The sequence below is a fragment of the Saccopteryx leptura genome, chromosome 2 (genome assembly GCF_036850995.1).
Source record: "Saccopteryx leptura isolate mSacLep1 chromosome 2, mSacLep1_pri_phased_curated, whole genome shotgun sequence".
NCBI classification, from domain to species: Eukaryota; Metazoa; Chordata; class Mammalia; order Chiroptera; family Emballonuridae; genus Saccopteryx; species Saccopteryx leptura.
Genome location: NC_089504.1, coordinates 330,426,519 through 330,446,475, shown reverse-complemented (window position 1 = coordinate 330,446,475; position 19,957 = coordinate 330,426,519). Strand labels below are relative to the sequence as shown.

General features: G+C 42.1%; 2 protein-coding genes across 2 annotated transcripts in view; both read right to left on the bottom strand.

Moving 5' to 3' along the window:
- The window catches only part of ANKFY1 (ankyrin repeat and FYVE domain containing 1), a 75,047-nt gene extending 71,777 nt beyond the window's left edge, over positions 1–3,270 (bottom strand). The window contains exon 1 of the mRNA XM_066363411.1: positions 3,209–3,270. Within this exon, the coding sequence (XP_066219508.1) occupies positions 3,209–3,218 (10 nt within the window). The 5' untranslated portion in view covers positions 3,219–3,270. The remainder of the gene's footprint in view (positions 1–3,208) is intronic.
- An 8,340-nt stretch (positions 3,271–11,610) lies between these two features.
- Positions 11,611–19,957, bottom strand: part of UBE2G1 (ubiquitin conjugating enzyme E2 G1) — a 117,189-nt gene continuing 108,842 nt past the window's right edge. Inside the window, exon 7 of the mRNA XM_066364348.1 lies at positions 11,611–12,387. The gene's annotated coding sequence lies outside the window, so the exon portion shown is untranslated. The remainder of the gene's footprint in view (positions 12,388–19,957) is intronic.

The following is a 19,957-nucleotide window of genomic DNA, read 5'->3' as shown; positions in this document are numbered from 1 at the left end:
GGGATTATAGGAAATCTGCAGAGATGTAGAATGGAAATGGAAACTTTTAGGACAGACTTTAGCTAATTATATATGGTCAAACCAATAACCATGGATGATGGAAGGAAAGAAGGTCAGTTTCTAAGCAATCACTGTAAGAAGTTACTGTGCGCTCAGGCTCTGCAGGTTCTAGTTACTATTCCTAACCACTATTTCAACATGCTCATGCATGCGCACTGCCAAACAAAGGCCTTTCCAGGGAAGTTCCCAGAGTGCACTTGCAGATGATCCAATTATTGTATGATGCAGACTTTTATATTTCTTTTTCTTTTCCTTTTTTTTATTAAGTGAGAGGCAGGAGGCAGAGACAGACTCCCGCATGCGCCCCACTGGGATCCACCTGGTAAACCCCAACCAAGCAATGCTTGGCTGGGCTGCCTGGCTGGGCTGCAGCTCTGTTGCTCTGTAACCGAGCTATTTTAGCATCTGAGGCCAAAGCCATGCAGCCATCATCAGCACCTGGGGCCAAGTAGGGTAAGAAAGGGGGGGAGTAGGGATAGATAAGTAGATGGTTGCCCCGACCAGGAATCGAATCCGGGACTTCCACATACCGGGCCAATGCTCTACCACTGAGCCAATCAGCCAGGCCCTATATTTTATATTTAAATGAGTATCTCAGAACAAGTGCAGCCGGCTCTAATAAATTCTCATTAAAGTACAGCAGCATTAAACAAGTAACATCCCTGCAAAGCATTTTCTAGCTAACCTATTTCTTTGCATAATAAGCACCTTCAGTTTAATAAGCTAATGGCCTAAAATGCCCCACTCAATTTTTTCTAGTCAAAGTTTGCAACATTGTTTCCAAAGATAATAAAACTGGTTAGTAAAATCATACAGGTTTCAAGCATACAACTCAAAACAAGGAGTAAACCATGCAGTGTGCAGCTGGTGTGCAGCTGGGATGTTTTGTTTAAGATGCATACTCCACTGGCTAGATGTTACCCTAACACCACGTATGTACTTTGAGACACTTGCACGATAACCATCAGCATATTCACCATGAATGAGTTCCTCATGGCTGGAACCTTCAACCTTGGTAATGTATTCCCAAAACACTTACCAACTTCTCTTCATAGTGTAAAAGAGCTGGACTTCCCATTACCTTCTGTAAGGCTTTCCTGAACCCTTCTACTCACCACTATAAGCAACAAGCCCCATTTCACAGGCCGCCTGCAGTGTTAAACAATGTTACACAACATTCTGTGGTTCACCCGAAAACTAGCTTCATGCAACACCTTAGCTTTCTTTCAGCTTTTATTCCTCCTCTTTCACACAATATTCGTCTGTTTCCCCCACCAACGGGGCCTAACATGGTAAAAAGCAAAGACGAAAACTAGGTGCTAGTCCCAGCTATCTCTATTGCTTTATCTATAAAGTGCAAATAATATATATGCCAGGCCTCCGTCACAATATTGTTCTGAAGTCTAATCCAATGAGAAAAGCCTGAATCTGTCATGTGCCGTCCAAAGGTAAGAGCTCTGTGAAGACGTATTCAGACAAAGCTTGACTCAAAACCAACAAGACCGGCCCTGGAGGTTGGCTCAGCGGTAGAGCGTCGGCCTGGCGTGCGGGGGACCCGGGTTCGATTCCCGGCCAGGGCACATAGGAGAAGCGCCCATTTGCTTCTTCACATCCCCCCCCCCCCTCCTTCCTCTCTGTCTCTCTCTTCCCCTCCCGCAGCCAAGGCTCCATTGGAGCAAAGATGGCCCGAGCGCTGGGGATGGCTACTTGGCCTCTGCCCCAGGCGCTAGAGTGGCTCTGGTTGCGGCAGAGCGACGCCCCGGAGGGGCATAGCATCGTCCCCCGGTGGGTGTGCCGGGTGGATCCCGGTCGGGCGCATGCGGGAGTCTGTCTGACGGTCTCTCCCCGTTTCCAGCTTCAGGGAAAAAAAAAAGGTAAAAAAAAAAAAAAAAACCAACATGACCGCCTGACCAGGTGGTGGTGCAGTGGATAGTGTGTAAGCCTGGGACGCTGAGGGCCCAGGTTCAAAACCCTAAGGTCGCTGGCTTGAACGTGGGATCATAGACATAAGCCCCCTTGGCTTGAGCAAGGGATCACTGGCTCGACTGGAGCTCTTCAGTCAAAACACATATGAGAAAGCAACCAATGAACAGCTAAGGTACTACAACTAGGAGTTGATGCTTATCATCTCTCTCCTTTCCTGTCTATCTCTCTCACTTAAAAAAAAAAAAAAAAACACGAGCAAAATAAACGAAAAACCAATATGACATGTCATGACCAAGTACCTTGAAGTCACTCAATAAACAAGTAAAATAAGGAGTGTTTTCCTCCAATAAAGGGATGAATAGAAGCATACTGGCCAGATCCCTCAGTGTCACTGCAGGGTCCCTGGCAGGTAACTCCTCATTTTCCCATCCTTATACAAGGCTTTCACAAGGAAAGATTCTAATACTGTTACGTTGAGGGAGATGGAACCTGAGAAGCCAAACTGCCTTTACCTGCAGTGTATAAAGACAGCACTAGAAAAGAGGCTCAGGACTAGCCTGAGAGGCAAAGGAGCAGCAATGTGGGTTGAAGCACATCACTTACGAACCGCGTGACCTTGGTCCACTCCCTCACCAGGCAAACCCCTCCTCCCGTCCACAGCTGTAAACCTAGCGGAAGAATCCCAGCCGGACCGCATCCCGGGACTGCGGGGACTCCAGAGACCACAGCGCGTGCCTGTTTGGCGTGCTGGCTAGTTACAGCCCTGGCTCTCCGCGCTCGTCACCCTGCGAAGAGTCCCAAGCTCTTTCGCAGGCGAGGGATGTGACCCTTCCGGATGCAAGACGTGCCAGGACAGCAGTTTCGATTTCCGAAGAATAAGGCTTAGTTCCTCCGCCGTCCCAGCACCGCAAGCAAGCAAAGAAGCCTCTCCCGCTCCCCACAGAATACCCGCGGGCGCATTCCGTGCCGGCATGGGTTTTCCCAGCCCGGCTCCGCAGCCCACCAGGGTCCCGAGAGGTCCTGGACCGCCGGAGGGGCGTTGCCATAGGAATAACATTCAAGACCCCCGCCCGAGGTGCCCGGGAGAGGCTGAGAGGAAGGTTCGCGACACCCGTTCTGCCCCGTGCGGCCACGTCCGGCCGTTCCCTCTCAGGACTGTTTGTCCCAGCCTGCATTATCCCTACAGTTCCGCGCCTTCCCGCCGGCTCCACAAAAACCCTACCTTCCGCCATGTCGGGCCGGCCTCGCCTGCAGCCTCGCGAGAAGCGCGCCGCTTAACTGGGGCGGTGCATAGCAGAGGCCCCAGGTCTCGCGAGAGTCGTGGGAGGTCAGGCAAAGGGAGGAGACGAGACTACGAAAAAACGGTGAATGAAAGTGGAGAGGGTAGCCAGATACATGGAAAAGCGCGAGCTGGTCTCTTTTCATCTAGTGCTTTCGAAGTCCGGGACTGACCAGGCTCTATCATATTGCACTCCCTAGGGAAGGCACCGAAAAGGATGGACACAGCGAACTAGACTACTCTGGAAAAACTCATCCGTAAGAGGGTCTAGAGAGGGATTTTTGGTTTTTGTTTTATTTTTTGTCTTAAGTTATGTTTGTAAAAATATGAGAAGCTGAGAGAAAAGAGCCAAAGGCGAGAGAAAGGCTAAAGACGGTTCTAAGTCCTTGGGGAGGTGGGAGGCCCTTCCAGCGAATGCAGAAGGAATTCTGGAGAAGGATTCAGACCACAGGCTGGTCACTGTTATTCTGCTAAAACATTGGGAAACAAGAGCATGCATGCAGACAGATGTGAGGGGGTGGGAGAAAGATATCGGGGAGAACGCTGGATAATATCAATTTTATGGTGAAGTTCTTAGGCAAGGGGACCAGAAGAGTGAAGAAAATTTGAGAAAGGACTGAGGTTGGAAGTCTTGGTTTCAAGTGTCTCCTATATGTAGTTTTCAAGCAAAACAGCCACCTGGCTGAAGGAGAGAATACAGATTATAGCATTTGTACAGGGCTTGGGATTTATTACCCCCAAAGAAATTGAGAGTGCTCGGGAATACAGCTCAGCTGCAAACTGGGTTAAGAGCTGAGGTAGGGAGTCATGAAACTGCAGGTCTCTGCAGAATTGAAGACCAGTGCAGTGCAAACAAGGTGGTGAGAGTCCTGTGGTCAGGGTGGCAAACTGAAGTTCGTAAGTTAAATAGCACTAGGAAATGGTAAAGTCCAGGACAGGGCCATAGGCTGCAGTAGGTGAAGTGGAAGTGAGAAGCTAGGAAAATTATATTGGAATTTAGAGGCAGGGAAAGAAGGAGACCATAAACTAGGTGCTAAAATATTTTGTGGTTGTTTGTTTGTTAGTTTGTTTTAGTGAGAGAGAGACAGACATGAAGGAAGAGAGAAGCATCGATTCTTCCCTGCGGCACCTTAGTTGTTCAATTGCTTTCTCCTGTGCCTTGACCCTGGGGGCTCCAGCTGAGCCAGCGACCACAGGGTGATATGTATGGTCTCACACTCAAGCCAGTGACCCCATGCTCAAGCTGGTGAGCCCGCAATCAAGCCAGTGACCTCAGGGTTTCAAACTTGGGTCCTATGCATCCCAGGTCAACGTTCTATCTATTTTAGCACCTGGGCAGGCTCAGGTGCTTAAATCTTTAGTGAATGTGTGGATGACTAATACCAAAAAATGGGGGTGAGGGGTTTAAAGGGTAATGTAATTGAATAGCATTAGACCTTTCAAAAAAGATTTTTATTTAAAGAAGAATCAAAAGAATGTTGCATGTACCCATTCCTAGAAGCATTAACAGTTATGGACTGCAAGGCAAGTAAGTGGTGGCCTTCGAGAAGAGCCAGGAGATGGTGGGTTGAAGGATCTGAGAACAGAATGAGGGTGTTAGAACAGAAAAGGGGGAGGATTTGAAGTTGGAGAAGTTTTAGGTGCTACCAAGATTAAGCATTAGTGGGTAGTGAGGTAGAAGTAGAGAAGGAATTTGGAGTTCTAAACATGGAAACATAGGGTCATGGGAAAATTTTTGAGGAAGAGTAATTCTAGCAGAGGGACACCTGGGAGCTGGAAGGGAAAAAGTATTGAAATATGTAAGAATGATGGTATGGGCCATGGCCGGTTGGCTCAGCGGTAGAGCATCGGCCTAGCGTGCGGAGGACCCGGGTTCGATTCCCGGCCAGGGCACACAGGAGAAGCGCCCATTTGCTTCACCCCTCCGCAGCGCTTTCCCCTCCCGCAGCCAAGGCTCCATTGGAGCAAAGATGGCCTGGGCGCTGGGGATGGCTCTGTGGCCTCTGCCTCAGGCGCTAGAGTGGCTCTGGTCGCAACATGGCGACGCCCAGGATGGGCAGAGCATCGCCCCCTGGTGGGCGTGCCGGGTGGATCCCTGTCGGGCGCATGCGGGAGTCTGACTGTCTCTCCCTGTTTCCAGCTTCAGAAAAATGAAAAAAAAAAAAAATCAATCAAAAAAAAAAAAAGAATGATGGTATGCTTAGGGAAATGAGGTTCCAGTTGTGGCAGACTAAAAGGTGTGAAGGAGGTATGGGCAGGGAGGTGCTTAGAGGAGTTGCACTGAGCAAGCAGCACTTAGACCAAGGAAGGGAAGGGAATATTGTGCTTGCCAGGCTCAATGGAGGTGCCATACCTCAAAACTTCTCTGTCAAGCATGGGTTATAGGTGTGCCACATGGTGAGCCCTTGGGGCCATCAGCGTGGCCAGGCAAACCGGTCTCCTGTGGCCATAAGCAGCCTCATTTGTTTATCTTAACAGTATCCTACAAATATGTACTGGGTCACACGATAAAAATGATGTTAAGAGTGGTTGGGAAGTACTGTCATAACTGATGTCTGTTTTTACAGCATATGACTTGCCTTTGCCTCACCAACACCAGCCTAGTACAGTAGCTGTTCAGAATGTCTGAGTTACCATCACTGTGACCTATACTGGGAGTCAGGAGAACTGGGTTCAAGTTTGGCTCTGCAACCAATTTGCTGTGTTGATCATAGGCAAGTCCCTGCAAGCTTTACATTGCCATCTCAGATTCTACATTTCAAAAGGGAGTTGGACTAGATGCATGGCTGTTAGTGATTTGGGGTCATGACCCCCTTTATTTATTTATTTATTTTGTGACAGAGAGAGGTACAGACAGGAAGGGAGAGAGATGAGAAACATCAACTTTTTGTTGTGGCACCTTAGTTGTTTGTCGACTGCCTTCTCATATGTGCCTTGACCCGGGGGCCACAGTAGAGTGAGTGACCCTTTGCTCAAGCCAGCGACCTTGGGCTCAAGCTGGTGAGCCTTGCTCAAACCAGATGAGCCCACACTCAAGCTGGTGACCTCTGGGTCTCAAACCTGGGTCCTCTGCATCCCAGTCCCACGCTCTATCCACTGCACCACTGCCCAGTCAGGCATGACCCCCTTTTTTTGATGAGAACCCTCTCCCTTGGGATCACACATGTAGGAATAAAAAATATATATATGCCCTTTCACTTTGCTTGGACTAGATGCCCACAGTCACAAGAGAATTCACTTTTCTTTTTTTAATTTATTGATTTTGGAGAGAGGAAGGAAGAGAAACATTGATTTGTTGTTCCACTTATTTATGCATTCATTGGTTGATTCTTGTACCACCAATGGGGAAATCAAACTCACAACCTTGGCGTGTCAGGACAATGCTCTAACGTAACCAACTAAGCTATCAGGCCACAGCAAAAGAGAACTCGCTAAGAGGTTTAATCAACTCAAGGGCTTGACTAGCTATCTCATCAAAACCTACCTTCAAGAAGCCCTCTATCAGAGGTGAAAGCACTCCTTATAGAAATGCATTTAATATCCTTCCACTGACCCTTCCTTGTCTTCTGAGTAGGCTCTTACTGGCTTGAATCCTCTGAGCTATAAAGCAGGGGTTTTCAACCTTTTTTACATGTGGGAAATGGGTGAAAATAGTATTTCAGGAACCACTAAGGTACAAATCACCCTGAGCATATGCGTGTTCAACTTAAGATCAGGTATATAATCATATATCAAGGTGGTTAAATCTTTCATGGACTGGCACAAAATTTCTGGTGGACTGGTCCGTGGACCAGCATTTGAAAAACATTGCTATAGAGGACTTCTTAACAAAGCCTGTAAAATAAAGCATCTGTAGTACTCAGTGAACTACAATACCCAACAGACTTGGATGGAGCTACATTAGATACCTGAAATATATAGTCATCTTAAAAAAATCTAAGCACTAGAAAACATGGTTTTAGACCTTAGATTTTGCTATCAGTTTAAGAGGAACAATGTGGACTTGTCTCAGGCAGGGAACACGAACTGCAGAAGGGATGAATGCTGACTGCCTGAAGAGCACACAGGAACAGACTTTCCAGGGAGACAGAGCCATAGCATAATAGGAGGAGGAAGGGAGGGAACCACTAGACTGGAAGTCCAATGAATTGGGTTCAACTACCAGCCTCAACACAGCCACTCTCTGGGTGACCTTGGAAAAGATGTTTCTGGAGTAAGTAGTGTAATGGCATACAGTATGTAAGGAAGGTCATGGAACTGAATCCCGGCTGCTAAATTTGCTTGCTATATGGTCTTGAAAAATTTATCTGAACTTGTTTCCTCACAAGAAACTATTACTTTGAAGGATCTGTGTAAGAATTTGGCTACTTTATGAAACCTAGACAGGCCTGCCACAAAGAAGCTCTATAAATAGGAACCGGTGCTCTTTAGGAATAAATGAGATGTCACAAGTGCTGTTATACTTATTCCTAATGGATACTGCTGGGAAGGGAAAAAATCAAGTATTTTTCCTATGGCTTTCTGTGCAGCTCCTATGTCTAAGATGTGTCTGGCTGCCTTTTATGAACCTTTTCCTTCTCCTTAGTTTATTCCATCTATTTGAATAGGATTCAAAATTCTTTAATCATTTCACTCCACTTCGGTGATATGCTGTCTAAACAAGCCAAAAAGCCTAATCCTCCCTTGCCAGATTACACACATGTGAAACTGAGCAGCCAAAAATACCTTATCCTGGATAACTTGCTCTGCACACTGAATCCCGTTGAGGTTTGCAGTTTCCCAGAAAATGAAAAATATTAATAAGGTGGTTACAGACCTCTCTCTACGAGGGGAAGGGAGAAAATCAACTAGGCCTTCCTCAAAGCCAAGTTAGTGCCTTGCACACCATAGAAACACTCAAAAAGCTCATCTGAATTTGAAGCAGCATGCAAACAAAAACATTTTTGTTATGTACCTGGAGTAGATGGTTATGCATAAAGCTGATCAAGTTCAGGAACATCATCTGTACCCTCCTGTAATAGTTTTATTTCAAATACATTTCCCCGGGAAATTAAAACTGAAAAATGCCTGACCAATGGATCGAGTGTTGACCTGGTACACCGAAGACCCAGATTTGAAACCCCAAGTTCGCCGGCTTGAGCACAGGCTCACCAGCTTGAGCATGAGGTCGCTGGCTTGAGCATAGGACCATAGACGTGAATCCCATGGTCGCTGGCTCGGCTGGAGCGCCCTGGTCAAGGCACGTATGAGAAGCAACCAGTGAACAACTAAAGTGCTGCAACTACCGAGTTGAAGCTTCTCCTCTCTCTTTAAAAAAGAAAACACACAACTCTGAAAATTACTCCCAATCTTTCTCAACTGCTCTTCAGGATTTTCTTGGTGGTTTTTTTTTTAAGATTCTATTTATTCATTTTAGAGAGGAGACAGAGAGGGGAAGGTGGGAGGAGCAGGAAGCCTCAACCCCCCGTATGTGCCTTGACCAGGCAAATCCAGGGTTTTGAACCAGCAACCTCAGCTTTCCAGGTTGATGCTTTATCCATTGCACCACCACAGGTCAGGCCCAGGATTTTCTAGTTTTTTACTCAGTTGCATGTTCTCAAGAGTTGTGAGGAAGAAGACTTACTTAATACATACAAGTAGTGGCTGGCAACTTGTATGAAAACAAGTTATCTTTCAACACCAAACGCTGTATATCCACATGAACTCTATGTAAGGATGCAGGGTGAAAAGCTGGATATTGAAATCCTACTTTTTTAAAAAAGGAAAAGTACTCAGTCTTGACTTTTGGCCACTAATTTATTGAATACTAAGTGGTTCTGGGTAGGTATTTGGGCCAAGTGTGCCCATCTGTTTAAAGCAGGGAAGGTGGTGATTGAGATGGTGCCTGTGGTCTCTTTCAGTTCACATTTGGGTCTGGATTCTTCACCTTTTACTTATTTTTATAGTACAGCCAGTTTAGGCCAAAGTCAAAATTTCCAATAATGCTCTAACTGGTGCTCATTTTATTTAGATTCTAAATCAGCATCACAGAAAAACTCTTGATTAAAGACGGGTACTCGGCCCTGTACTAAAAAATTTAAGACCATTGTATTAGTTTGGAAATTTATGTCCTACCCTCTTGGTTCCTTCTTTAAATGAAGTTTTAAAAATTACCAAGGTTCCCCTGTGGACCTTTTGGTATTGTGTGCTGTTTACACAGAAAGAATCCCACCTGCATCCTAAAACCAAAATAGCCCATGATACAGCCTCTAAGTCATCATTTATTGATTTATAGAGCCCCCATCACATGATCGAGGTGCTTTACAATACAGTAAACATCACAACAAAACTCACATATTTAAATACAATCAACAAATTACAGAACTAAAAACTGGAATGAAGCAACATTATGTCAAATTTCAAAGATGCTGAGAAGTGGCAGTACAAAAAAGGTAATTCCACCAACTGGAGACCAGATGGGCAAAGATACACAGGCACCACAACCCCAAATGGGCAGATTGGTAGAGGGTGAGTGAGCATAAGATAAAATTCCACAACCAAGAATGAAGGCCATTAAAAAATATGACACCCAAGTGATCACAGAACCAGTGGAATAACCTCACAAAGATATTGCCTAATAATGACAAAAAAACCAACCTCATGGATTTAAACTCACAGAGGCCAAAAAGCCACTGAGATCACCCATCCCATTATGAGCACAGACTGAAATTTATAAGCCTTTACAAGAACTTGGAATAAATTTAGGAAGCAGCCAACACTTCTACAATTAGACTATGTAGATGTCAATAGCTGGCACAAAGTTAGGGAGAAAAATCCTTTTCCTAAGGCAGAGAGGACTCACCTCACACTAATGGTGAGGGACTGGTGGGACAATAGCCACCTGGATAAGTAAGTGTCACCCAAGTGTGATTTAATAACAAATATAGAGGCATTGAAATTCACATTGTCAGATGAACTTTTAGGAAGGCACAGATGACACCTCTGACAGAGGAAAAGAAGTCAAAACATCTATCAAGTCCTGTATTTCCACATGTAGCATGGTCAGGACACCAGGTGGAAAGGAGTGTGAAGAAAGGTGCACTCATTCCTGCTTCTCTCTTCTTCTCCCCTAGATCTAAGCCCTAAACACATACGCTTATATCCAAGTAACTGCATAAAAGTGGCACTTAAAGTTCAAGAATAGTTGTCCCTGAGTTACTAAGTCATGTTTCTCCCTGAAGAGTCAAATTGCCAGGTTTTAACTCAACAGATCACTAGCAGAATTCAGCAATAGAAGAGCAAAATTCAGACTCCATTTTGTCACAACCACCACCACCACGTGAACAATTTCTGATTTAAGAGTAAAAGGATTGCTTTCAAAGTCCCATGTAGGTGTGCAGTACTGGCACTTTGGGGCAACAATAGTCTTCAGAAAAAAAGTTAAAGTTCTTGAAGAAACGGGCTACAATGAATAAAATAAAAAATCTTCACAGTCATTATACATTTATGGGTTTCCATATTGCTTCAAAGTGAACAGCCTGGGTTAGAGACAGCCTGGGATTTAGAAAAATCACTTTCTACGGTGACTACATCCTTAACCATTTTACTTCTGTTTAAAAAAGGACATGCAAAGTTCATAGAGGGCTAGGCTACTTGCAGGAATCCTTTCATCTGCCAAAGTATCTCTCCAAACTCCACAGGGCAGAGATGTGCCAATTCTCATCGATTCTCACAATTAAATACCATGTCCTATCTGGTGTTGTCCCTTATGTTGTTTTTTTTAAAGTATGAAATATATTTATGCTCAAACATTAATAAAATCCAAGTGCACCATGTCAGTGACAGAACCCTATGTCAAATAGCAAAGCATTTCCACCTCCGTAACGCTTTGAAAGTCACATAAGAATCTAGATGGAGACAAATATATATACTGCCATGGCCATGTGATTTTCAAGTATGAAAAGTTTGTTTGCATAAGGAATCAACCTGAGATTTTTCTAAACTGCACTTCTCTGGCATTCAGTATTATACCTTCATTCAATATAATAAAAGCCAACAACTTGACAATTATTGGAAAAAAATTATATTTTGGAAGAACTTACTACATAAGGTGACAGAATTCCAAAATCAAATTACATGAAAATATACATCGCAATTTCTTTGTACAATAAGTGAGAAAAATCTGCAGTATAGAAGAATAGAGGCAAAGAAATATGAAGGGCTAAGGAGCAGGGTATGAAGGTAAATAGCAAACCCAGAAGTGAAGAAAAAGCCTGTGGCTGTGCATGCTTTATTCATCCAACCTTAACAGTCAGTAACGAGAGGGCAAAAATAAAACCAAATTAGAATTTTGTTTTTGAGGTGAATTTCAGTAAATTGATTTCAGAACCAACCCTTTTTAATTCTTGGGAATAATGACAGTTCAAGAGCTCTCAACGGCCAAAAAATGTTATTGCTACATCCAATCCAAGTGATGAGTGCAACTACAATACAAAAAGGACAAAGCACCTAGTGATGACCCCTCTTCCGAAGTCATCATTAAAAATCAAGTAGCTGCTTATTAAGTATGTCAGTATTTGAACTAAGTGATTTGAAAATTTTCTGGCAGATAGAAGAGATAAACACAAAGGGGAGTGTGTCAAAACAAAGAAGATACAAAAGTTTAGTAAATGAAGAGTTTAATGAAGCCTCAATGCTTTAAAGGAAATTAAATGGAAACTTTTAATCCTAATTGCTTTTCATCTGACATGCTTTTAGTCTTTTAAAACAAGAAACAATGAGTTAGGGGAAGAAAACCTGCTAAAATCTTTTAGAATTTACACGATTCTTATTCTACTACAAGAAAGCATTATTTGGTACAAGGTGTATTTGTGGATGTACATGAACAGTATATATATTATCCGGATCATGTTGTGCTATGTACAGGTCTTTACAATTCTTCCTGAAGGTTAAAACAGTTCATTAGAATTCAAAATGCGTAATCATCTGTAAGTTGGCACTTGTTAGGCTCTTGTCAGCATTGATACTGGCATGTTTTATTGCAGCCCAGTTCCAGCCAGTGTTTGCCAACTTGTTACAACAGAAGTCCAGCAATAGGTGGGTAGAGTGCAGGAAAAACAGTGCCATGTTTCTCAATTGGAGACCTACAATAAAACAAACAGCATTATATAATTCATTTATAAATTACAAAAGAATTAATTGATCATAAATTTTATTCCTATGCTAGTTCTTTAAAAACAAATTCTTATTTTTATTTTAAGCTCACTTTTGCACTTGTCCAACATGATAGCCATTTGGCCATTTCGTTTTCAATCTAAATAATAGTAAATAAAATTTAGTTCCTCAGTTACACTAGCTACATATCAGTACTCAAGATAGTTAGTGACTATCGTATTAGTGCAGATACAGGATTATTTCCATCAGTGTAGAAAATTCTGTTGTACAGCCTTAATTTAGATTTTTCAATGCCCCAAATGTACTGCAACTTATATAGTATATCTAGAGTCAAAAACAGAAGAATTACCAAAAAGTCGAGTGATTGGAAATTAACAAATATTTAAGGATAATCAGAGAAACAATTTAAGATTGCTATACTTCTCAACTTGCTAAATTTTAGCCAATTCTCTAAGTTCAGTCCAAACACATTTTCTCCATGAAGTCCCCACAACTGACCCCTTATCACAATTAGTTTTCTTTCTTTTTTTTTTTTTTTTGTATTTTTCTGAAGCTGGAAACGGGGAGAGACAGTCAGACAGACTCCCGCATGCGCCCGACCGGGATCCACCCAGCACGCCCACCAGGGACGCTCTGCCCACCAGGGGGCGATGCTCTGCCCCTCCGGGGTGTCGCTCTGCCGCGACCAGAGCCACTCCAGCGCCTGGGGCAGAGGCCAAGGAGCCATCCCCAGTGCCCGGGCCATCTTTGCTCCAATGGAGCCTTGGCTGCGGGAGAGGAAGAGAGAGACAGAGAGGAAGGAGGGGTTGGGGGCGGAGAAGCAAATGGGCGCTTCTCCTATGTGCCCTGGCCGGGAATCGAACCCAGGTCCCCCGCACGCCAGGCCAACGCTCCACCGCTGAGCCAACCGGCCAGGGCCACAATTAGTTTTCTATTGTTTTGTAGTTGCAGGCCTCAGGTCCTCTATTAGCATAGAAGTCAATGATCATAATTAAATAAAATCAACTACCACCTTATCAAGTGCTTATCATGTGCCACACAGTATATAAAGTGCTTTACAAAATCTCAGGTAATGCTCATAATCACCATATGAAAGAGTGTTGCCCTATTTTGCAGAGAAAAGTGAGACAGCTAATAAGTGGCAGAGCTTCCTGCTCAAAAAAGTTAGGAAAAAACTAAGTTCAATTACAAAAAAAAAAGTGTCATTCAACGATTGGGCTTCTCAGAGCCTTTATTATATTAATGTGTGTTTTGACTATGTAGAAGGAGCAAAGGAAGGGGACAAAGAGGATAACACCTACTAATATTCCATCGAATTGAGTGTTTCAGAAACTCAGAAAACTGTATTGTGTGCCAAGCACATTGTTGGGTACAAAGAACTTGAATAAAGGATGACTAGGAATTCAAGACATATACTTTTAAACTAACAAAGAAGTCAAATGTACTTAGTATTATGAAAATATTTAACTCATACCAGGCATGTTAAAAGTTCAGTATGTCTCCTAAAGCCCTGAATGAAGTTATTAATCTTATAATCACCCAAATTCAACCATACCAAAACTCTGTTGTGGGTAGAAAGAGAGCTGTGGGCCTACCTGTGGCCCTAGTCCGTAGTTCCTGAGTAGAACTACTGCTAATTTTTTTAAGATTGTTTTTATTTATTCATTTTGGAGAGAAGAGAGAGAGGGAGAGAAAGAGAGAGAGAGAGAGAGAAAAGGAGTGAGGAGCAGGAAGTATCAACTCCCGTATATGCCTTGATCAGGCAAGCCCAGGGTCTTGAACCAGCGACCTTAGCATTCCAGGTCGAAGCATTATCCACTGTACCACCACAGCTCAGGCAGCTGCTGAATTTCTTTCCAAAAGGGTTCAAACAATATAAATGGTCCCTAGTACCTGATCAGGCAGTGGTACAGTGGACAGAATATTGGCCTGGGATGCTGAGGACCGAAGTTCGAAACCCCGAGGTTGTCAGCTTGAGTGTGGAGTCACCGGTTTGAGCACGGGATCACAGATATGATCGATTGGTTGTTGGCTTGTGCCCAAAGGTCACACTGGCTTGAGCAAGGGGTCACTGGCTTGGCTGGAGCCCCAGGGTCAAGGAACATATGAGAAAACAATCAATAAACTAAGGTGCCACAACAAAGAACTGATGCTCATCTCTCTCCCTTCCTGTCTGCCCCCCCCTAAAAAAACCCAGTCCCCAACAAAGCAATAAATGCACCAAATATAAATGTATCACCCTCGCCATAATCAGGTTCTATTATTTGCATATAGGTACACATATGTGCACCCATTTCTTATTAGAAAAATCTAAGACATATGGCATATTAAAACTCAAGAGACATTGTTATAGAATAAATTTTGCAACTTTAAGATAATTTATTATTTGAATGTTTTTCCAAAGACTACACTGTGCTCAAGTTAATCCCTGGCCAATTAATACCTCAGTGCTCAAACAAAACTGTGTACAAGCTTGGGCATTGAGTAATCATTCCCCTGTGTATGAACAAGAAATTTCAGGGCCACAAAAGAATCAATTAAAAACTTTCTATGTGAGGCTTTTAAAGAAAAATACCCTAGAGAGGATTGACTGATGAAAGTTGTTAAATACCTAAAATCAGGCAATCCAGCCTTTTAATAGTGAGTATCCAGCTTTAAACAACATTAGCTTTTAGCTTCCTTCATCAGAAATAGACCTATTTCCCCCCCCCCCCCCCACTTTTTTTTTAACAGAGACAGAGAGAGTCAAAGAGAGGGATAGATAGGGACAGACAGGAACGGAGAGAGATGAGAAGCATCAATCATCAGTTTTTCATTGCGACACCTTCGTTGTTCATTGATTGCTTTCTCATATGTGCCTTGACCGTGAGGCTACAGCAGACCAAGTAACCCCTTACTCGAGCCAGCAACCTTGGGTCCAAGCTGGTGAGCTTTTGCTCAAACCAGATGAGCTCACGCTCAAGCTGGCGACCTCGGGGTCTCGAACCTGGGTCCTCCGTATCCCAGTCCATGGCTCTATCCACTATGTCACCGCCTGGTCAGGCTATTTTTCCCACTTTGAATAAAATGCATTCTCAACAGAGAAAAGCCTCAGTACAGAAAAGAAGTTGCTTGTTCTTTTCCCTAGAAAGACAAATGAGAAAATGAAGTAACTGCATAACACTCTAAATGGCACTGACCTAAATCATTTACATTTTTGTAAGTAAATCCCATTTCTAACTTAAAATATGCATCTGCTGTTAAAATCACACTTTTTTATATTAATTGAGATTGTATCAATTGTCTAGTTTTTGTATCAATTGTCTGGTTTTATGAAATAATTTAAGGTTTTGTTTTTTTCTTCCAACCTCTTAATTTTTCCTGACTTTTAAGTCACAGTTCTGGAAAGGTTTCACTTCAAAAGACTACAAATGTCTCCATTTATTTCTAAAACTAAAACCAAATCATTCATTTCCAATGTGGCTACACAACTTAATCTTTTTAAAAGGCCCTAAAAATACAAAGCAGTCAAGTATGCTTCCAGATAAAAAACCACTTTTTGATATCACAGACAATAATAAAAGTAACTATTCACTCAGGGGTAAATGTTAAAATAATCTCAACCATTTTTAAATGAAAGCAGTCCGTAAGTTAAATGGCTTAGTACCAAGAGTTTTTTCCCATTACTTTCACAAAGATGCTTCTAAAAGTTTCAATTCGCCCTAAACTGACTGCTATCCAGCATACTACTAGATGACAACTCTCCCCTCATCATCAATACACTGGCTTTTCCCCCAAAACAGATTCCTATGTCTTACTCTTTTTTTTTTTTTTTTTTATGTCATAGCACTGGTGACTACCCACATCCTCTTCCTTTCTGAGGTCTGTAAATGTCTCACTATCCAAGCTCTCCTCTTTGTATCTAACCAGTCCACATGTTTTTGTTTCTGTTTCTTCCATCTGTTTCCCTCCAACCTGGAAATTGTACAAGATGCTGTCCTTGGCGGTAAAAAGCAATGCTCTCTACACCTAATAAATTTTCATCTCTACTATGGGGACTTCCAATCTCACCAGCAGCTCTGTCTAACCTCAGTCCAAGCATCCCAACCATTCAGTACTTAGCCATGTGCTGACTTCTCAAAGCCATGCTCTGCTTCTATTCCCACTGGCACTCTTAATGTGCCTTACCTTTTTTATTTTAAATGCTTGATCTAACTGGTTAAATTAACAGCTTGTTAATTGGCCAGGATAATGCATCTACAGAACTTAATGATGCCTTTGCAAATAGTAGGCAATTAACAAATATTCATTAATAAATACTGAAATGAGCTCTGTGTCAATTGCTCTCGGTATTACCTCTCATTGCAAGATATAAACATTGATTCTTAATAATATGCAACTGTTAAAGGTAGCAGATATATATTATTGAGTTAGCAAAATATCAAAAGACAATGTTAAATAAAAAGTGTACTATTGAGACTGAACCTTACAATAATGAGGAACAGTAACTAAAATTAATCACTGAAAAAATGAGTGTATTAATTTTATTTAAAAGTCAGTTCTACTAAGAATTCTGGCTGTTACATGGTACAAAGTCATTACAATGCATGCTGAATGTATCTGGAGAACTTGCAACTTTAAAGAATGATGTTTTGTTGGCCCTGGCCAGGTAGCTCAGTTGGTTAGAATGTTGTCCCCATATGCCAAGGTTGTGGGTTTGATCCCTAGTCACAGCAGATAAAAGAAACAACCAAAGAATGCACAGATAAGTGGAATAACGAACTGATGTTTCTCTCTCTCTCTCTCAAATCAATAAATTAAAAAAAAATTTAAAGAATGCGACCCTGGCCAGTTGGCTCAGTGGTAGAGTGTCAGCCTGGTGTGTGGATGTCCTGGGTTCGATTTACAGTCAGGGCACACAGGAGAAGCGACTATCTGCTTCTCCACCCCTCCTCATCTTCTCTCTCTCCCTCTCTCAGCCATGGCTCCATTAGTTTGAACACACTGGCCCCAGGTGCTGAAGATGGCTTTGTGGAACCTCCACCTCAGACACTAAAAATAGCTCAGTTGCAAGCACGGCCCAAATAGGGGTTGCCAAGTGGATCCAGGTCCAGGCATATGCAGGAGTCTGTCTCCTGTCACTTGGAAAAAACTTAATAAATTTTAAAGGATGCTTTGTTATTTATTTTTTGAGAGGGAGAGACAAGCCAGCAACTCCATGATCAAGCCAGCAACCTCAAAGTTTTGAATCTGGATCTTCAGCATCTCAGGCCAATGCTCTATCCACTGTGCCACTATCTGGTCAGGGAGGATGCTTTGTTATTAATGTGTGAACAGTACTGATCTATGTTAGTGAAGATTTCCAAGTATTGCTTCCATACTTTTTAATCGTAAATTATCAGTTCAGTTTCATTATTAACAGTACATTATATTATTTTTCAATTATGCTATTCTATGCAATGAGGTATTGTAATTCAATATATCTTTACTTCTATCTTTTTGATAAGTCAGCTTTAATCTTGGTAAGTGTATCTTAACATAATTTATACTTGACATATGATCATAACATGTGAATATTATGATCAAGTATAAATTAATCCCACTAGCAAAGGAAATAATATATAATCTCTTACAAAATTTGCATGTGATACTTCATTAATATTTATTGAATTTATAATATACTATTATCAAGGTAAATACAATAAAATTCTTGGTTATTTCCCTAAATTTATAAAGTACTGTTTATACAAGGTAAAATCACACATAAGCTTAGGTTTCAATTATGTTATTTTGTTCCTCACCAATTCTTTGTTGTAGCCAAGCCTTATCTGACTAGAAATGATATAGGTAAGGAAACCAAGCCCTGAGGGTGTTTGTTGTTCCTAAGATACTGTCATACTTATAAACCCACCAATGCAATGAGCTGAGGTTTGTGAAGACTAACATGGCAGTCGTATCCAGCACAGATATCCAGGATGCATGAAGTGCAGGCTGGCATGAAGAATGTTCAATACCAGCAGACTAAGGTAAAATCTAGTACTAACAAGAACTTGATCTAAGATGGTGTAAAGCAAGAGTCAAAGAAGGGAAAAGACATGGACCACTGACTAGATGTGAAGGAGGTATCAGATGTAATGATACTGAAATATGAAATAAGAACAAAATTACTAGCAAAAATAAAAAGGATATAAACATGAAAAACAAATAATTTGAAGACTACAAAGTTACTGTTATATCTGGTAGAAACAACAAAAAGTTAATTTTTAGAATTTCAGGTTATTATAAGATAACCTAAAACTAGATCTGAGTTTTTTCAGAAATCACAGATATCAAACATGAAAACAGAGTGAGTGGTGGATAGATTTTAGCCTTCTGATTTGCATCTTTGCATCTAGTACATGAATTTATTTATTTATTTATTTTTTTTTTTTTCTTTTTCATTTTTCTGAAGCTGGAAACAGGGAGAGACAGTCAGACAGACTCCCGCATGCGCCCGACCGGGATCCACCCGGCGCACCCACCAGGGGCGGTGCTCTGCCCCCCAGGGGGCGATGCTCTGCCCATCCTGGGCGTCGCCATATTGCGACCAGAGCCACTCTAGCGCCTGAGGCAGAGGCCACAGAGCCATGCCCAGCGCCCGGGCCATCTTTGCTCCAATGGAGCCTTGGCTGCGGGAGGGGAAGAGAGAGACAGAGAGGAAAGCGCGGCGGAGGGGTGGAGAAGCAAATGGGCGCTTCTCCTATGTGCCCTGGCCGGGAATCGAACCCGGGTCCTCCGCACGCTAGGCCGATGCTCTACCGCTGAGCCAACCGGCCAGGGCTAGTACATGAATTTAATCACAAAAATAATAAATAAAAATTAAGATATTGTGATACTGGTTCGGGGATAAACAAACCAATAAATCATAGAAAAGTGAGAAACAGAAATATACACGGAAATGTAATTTTATAACATAACCAACACTGTATATCAGTGTTGAAAGGATGTATGCTTTTAATAAATGATGTAGTCAACAGTTGTACATTGGTGGGATGGAACGGTCAAGTTGAACTCCTGCCTCACACCATATACCAATCAATTTCAGCATATTCAATACATACATGAATGGCAAAATGACAAAACTTTTAGGAGATAAATAATAGTAGCATTCTGATGACAGGGAAGAAACTAGGACACAAAAAAGTGAAATCCATATGAGAAAAAAAACTAATAAACTCAGCTGCATTAAAATTAAGAACCTCTTCATCCAAAGATACCATAAAGTGAACTGACAAGAATACAAACCAACAACCTAACAGAAAAACAGTCCAAAGATCTGAACAGGCATTTTATAGAGGAAATGCCAATTGTCAAACATATGAAACAATATGCAGTTGCACTGTTAATTAGGGTAACCACATTAAATCATAATGATGTATTATTTTACACCTTCCACATTAAAAATTTTGTACAGATCTGATAATAACAAATGTTAGAGTAGATAAGAAAATCAAATGGAATTCTTATTCTTGCCAATTGGAGTATAAATAGATAAAACATTTTAGGAAACAATTGGATATT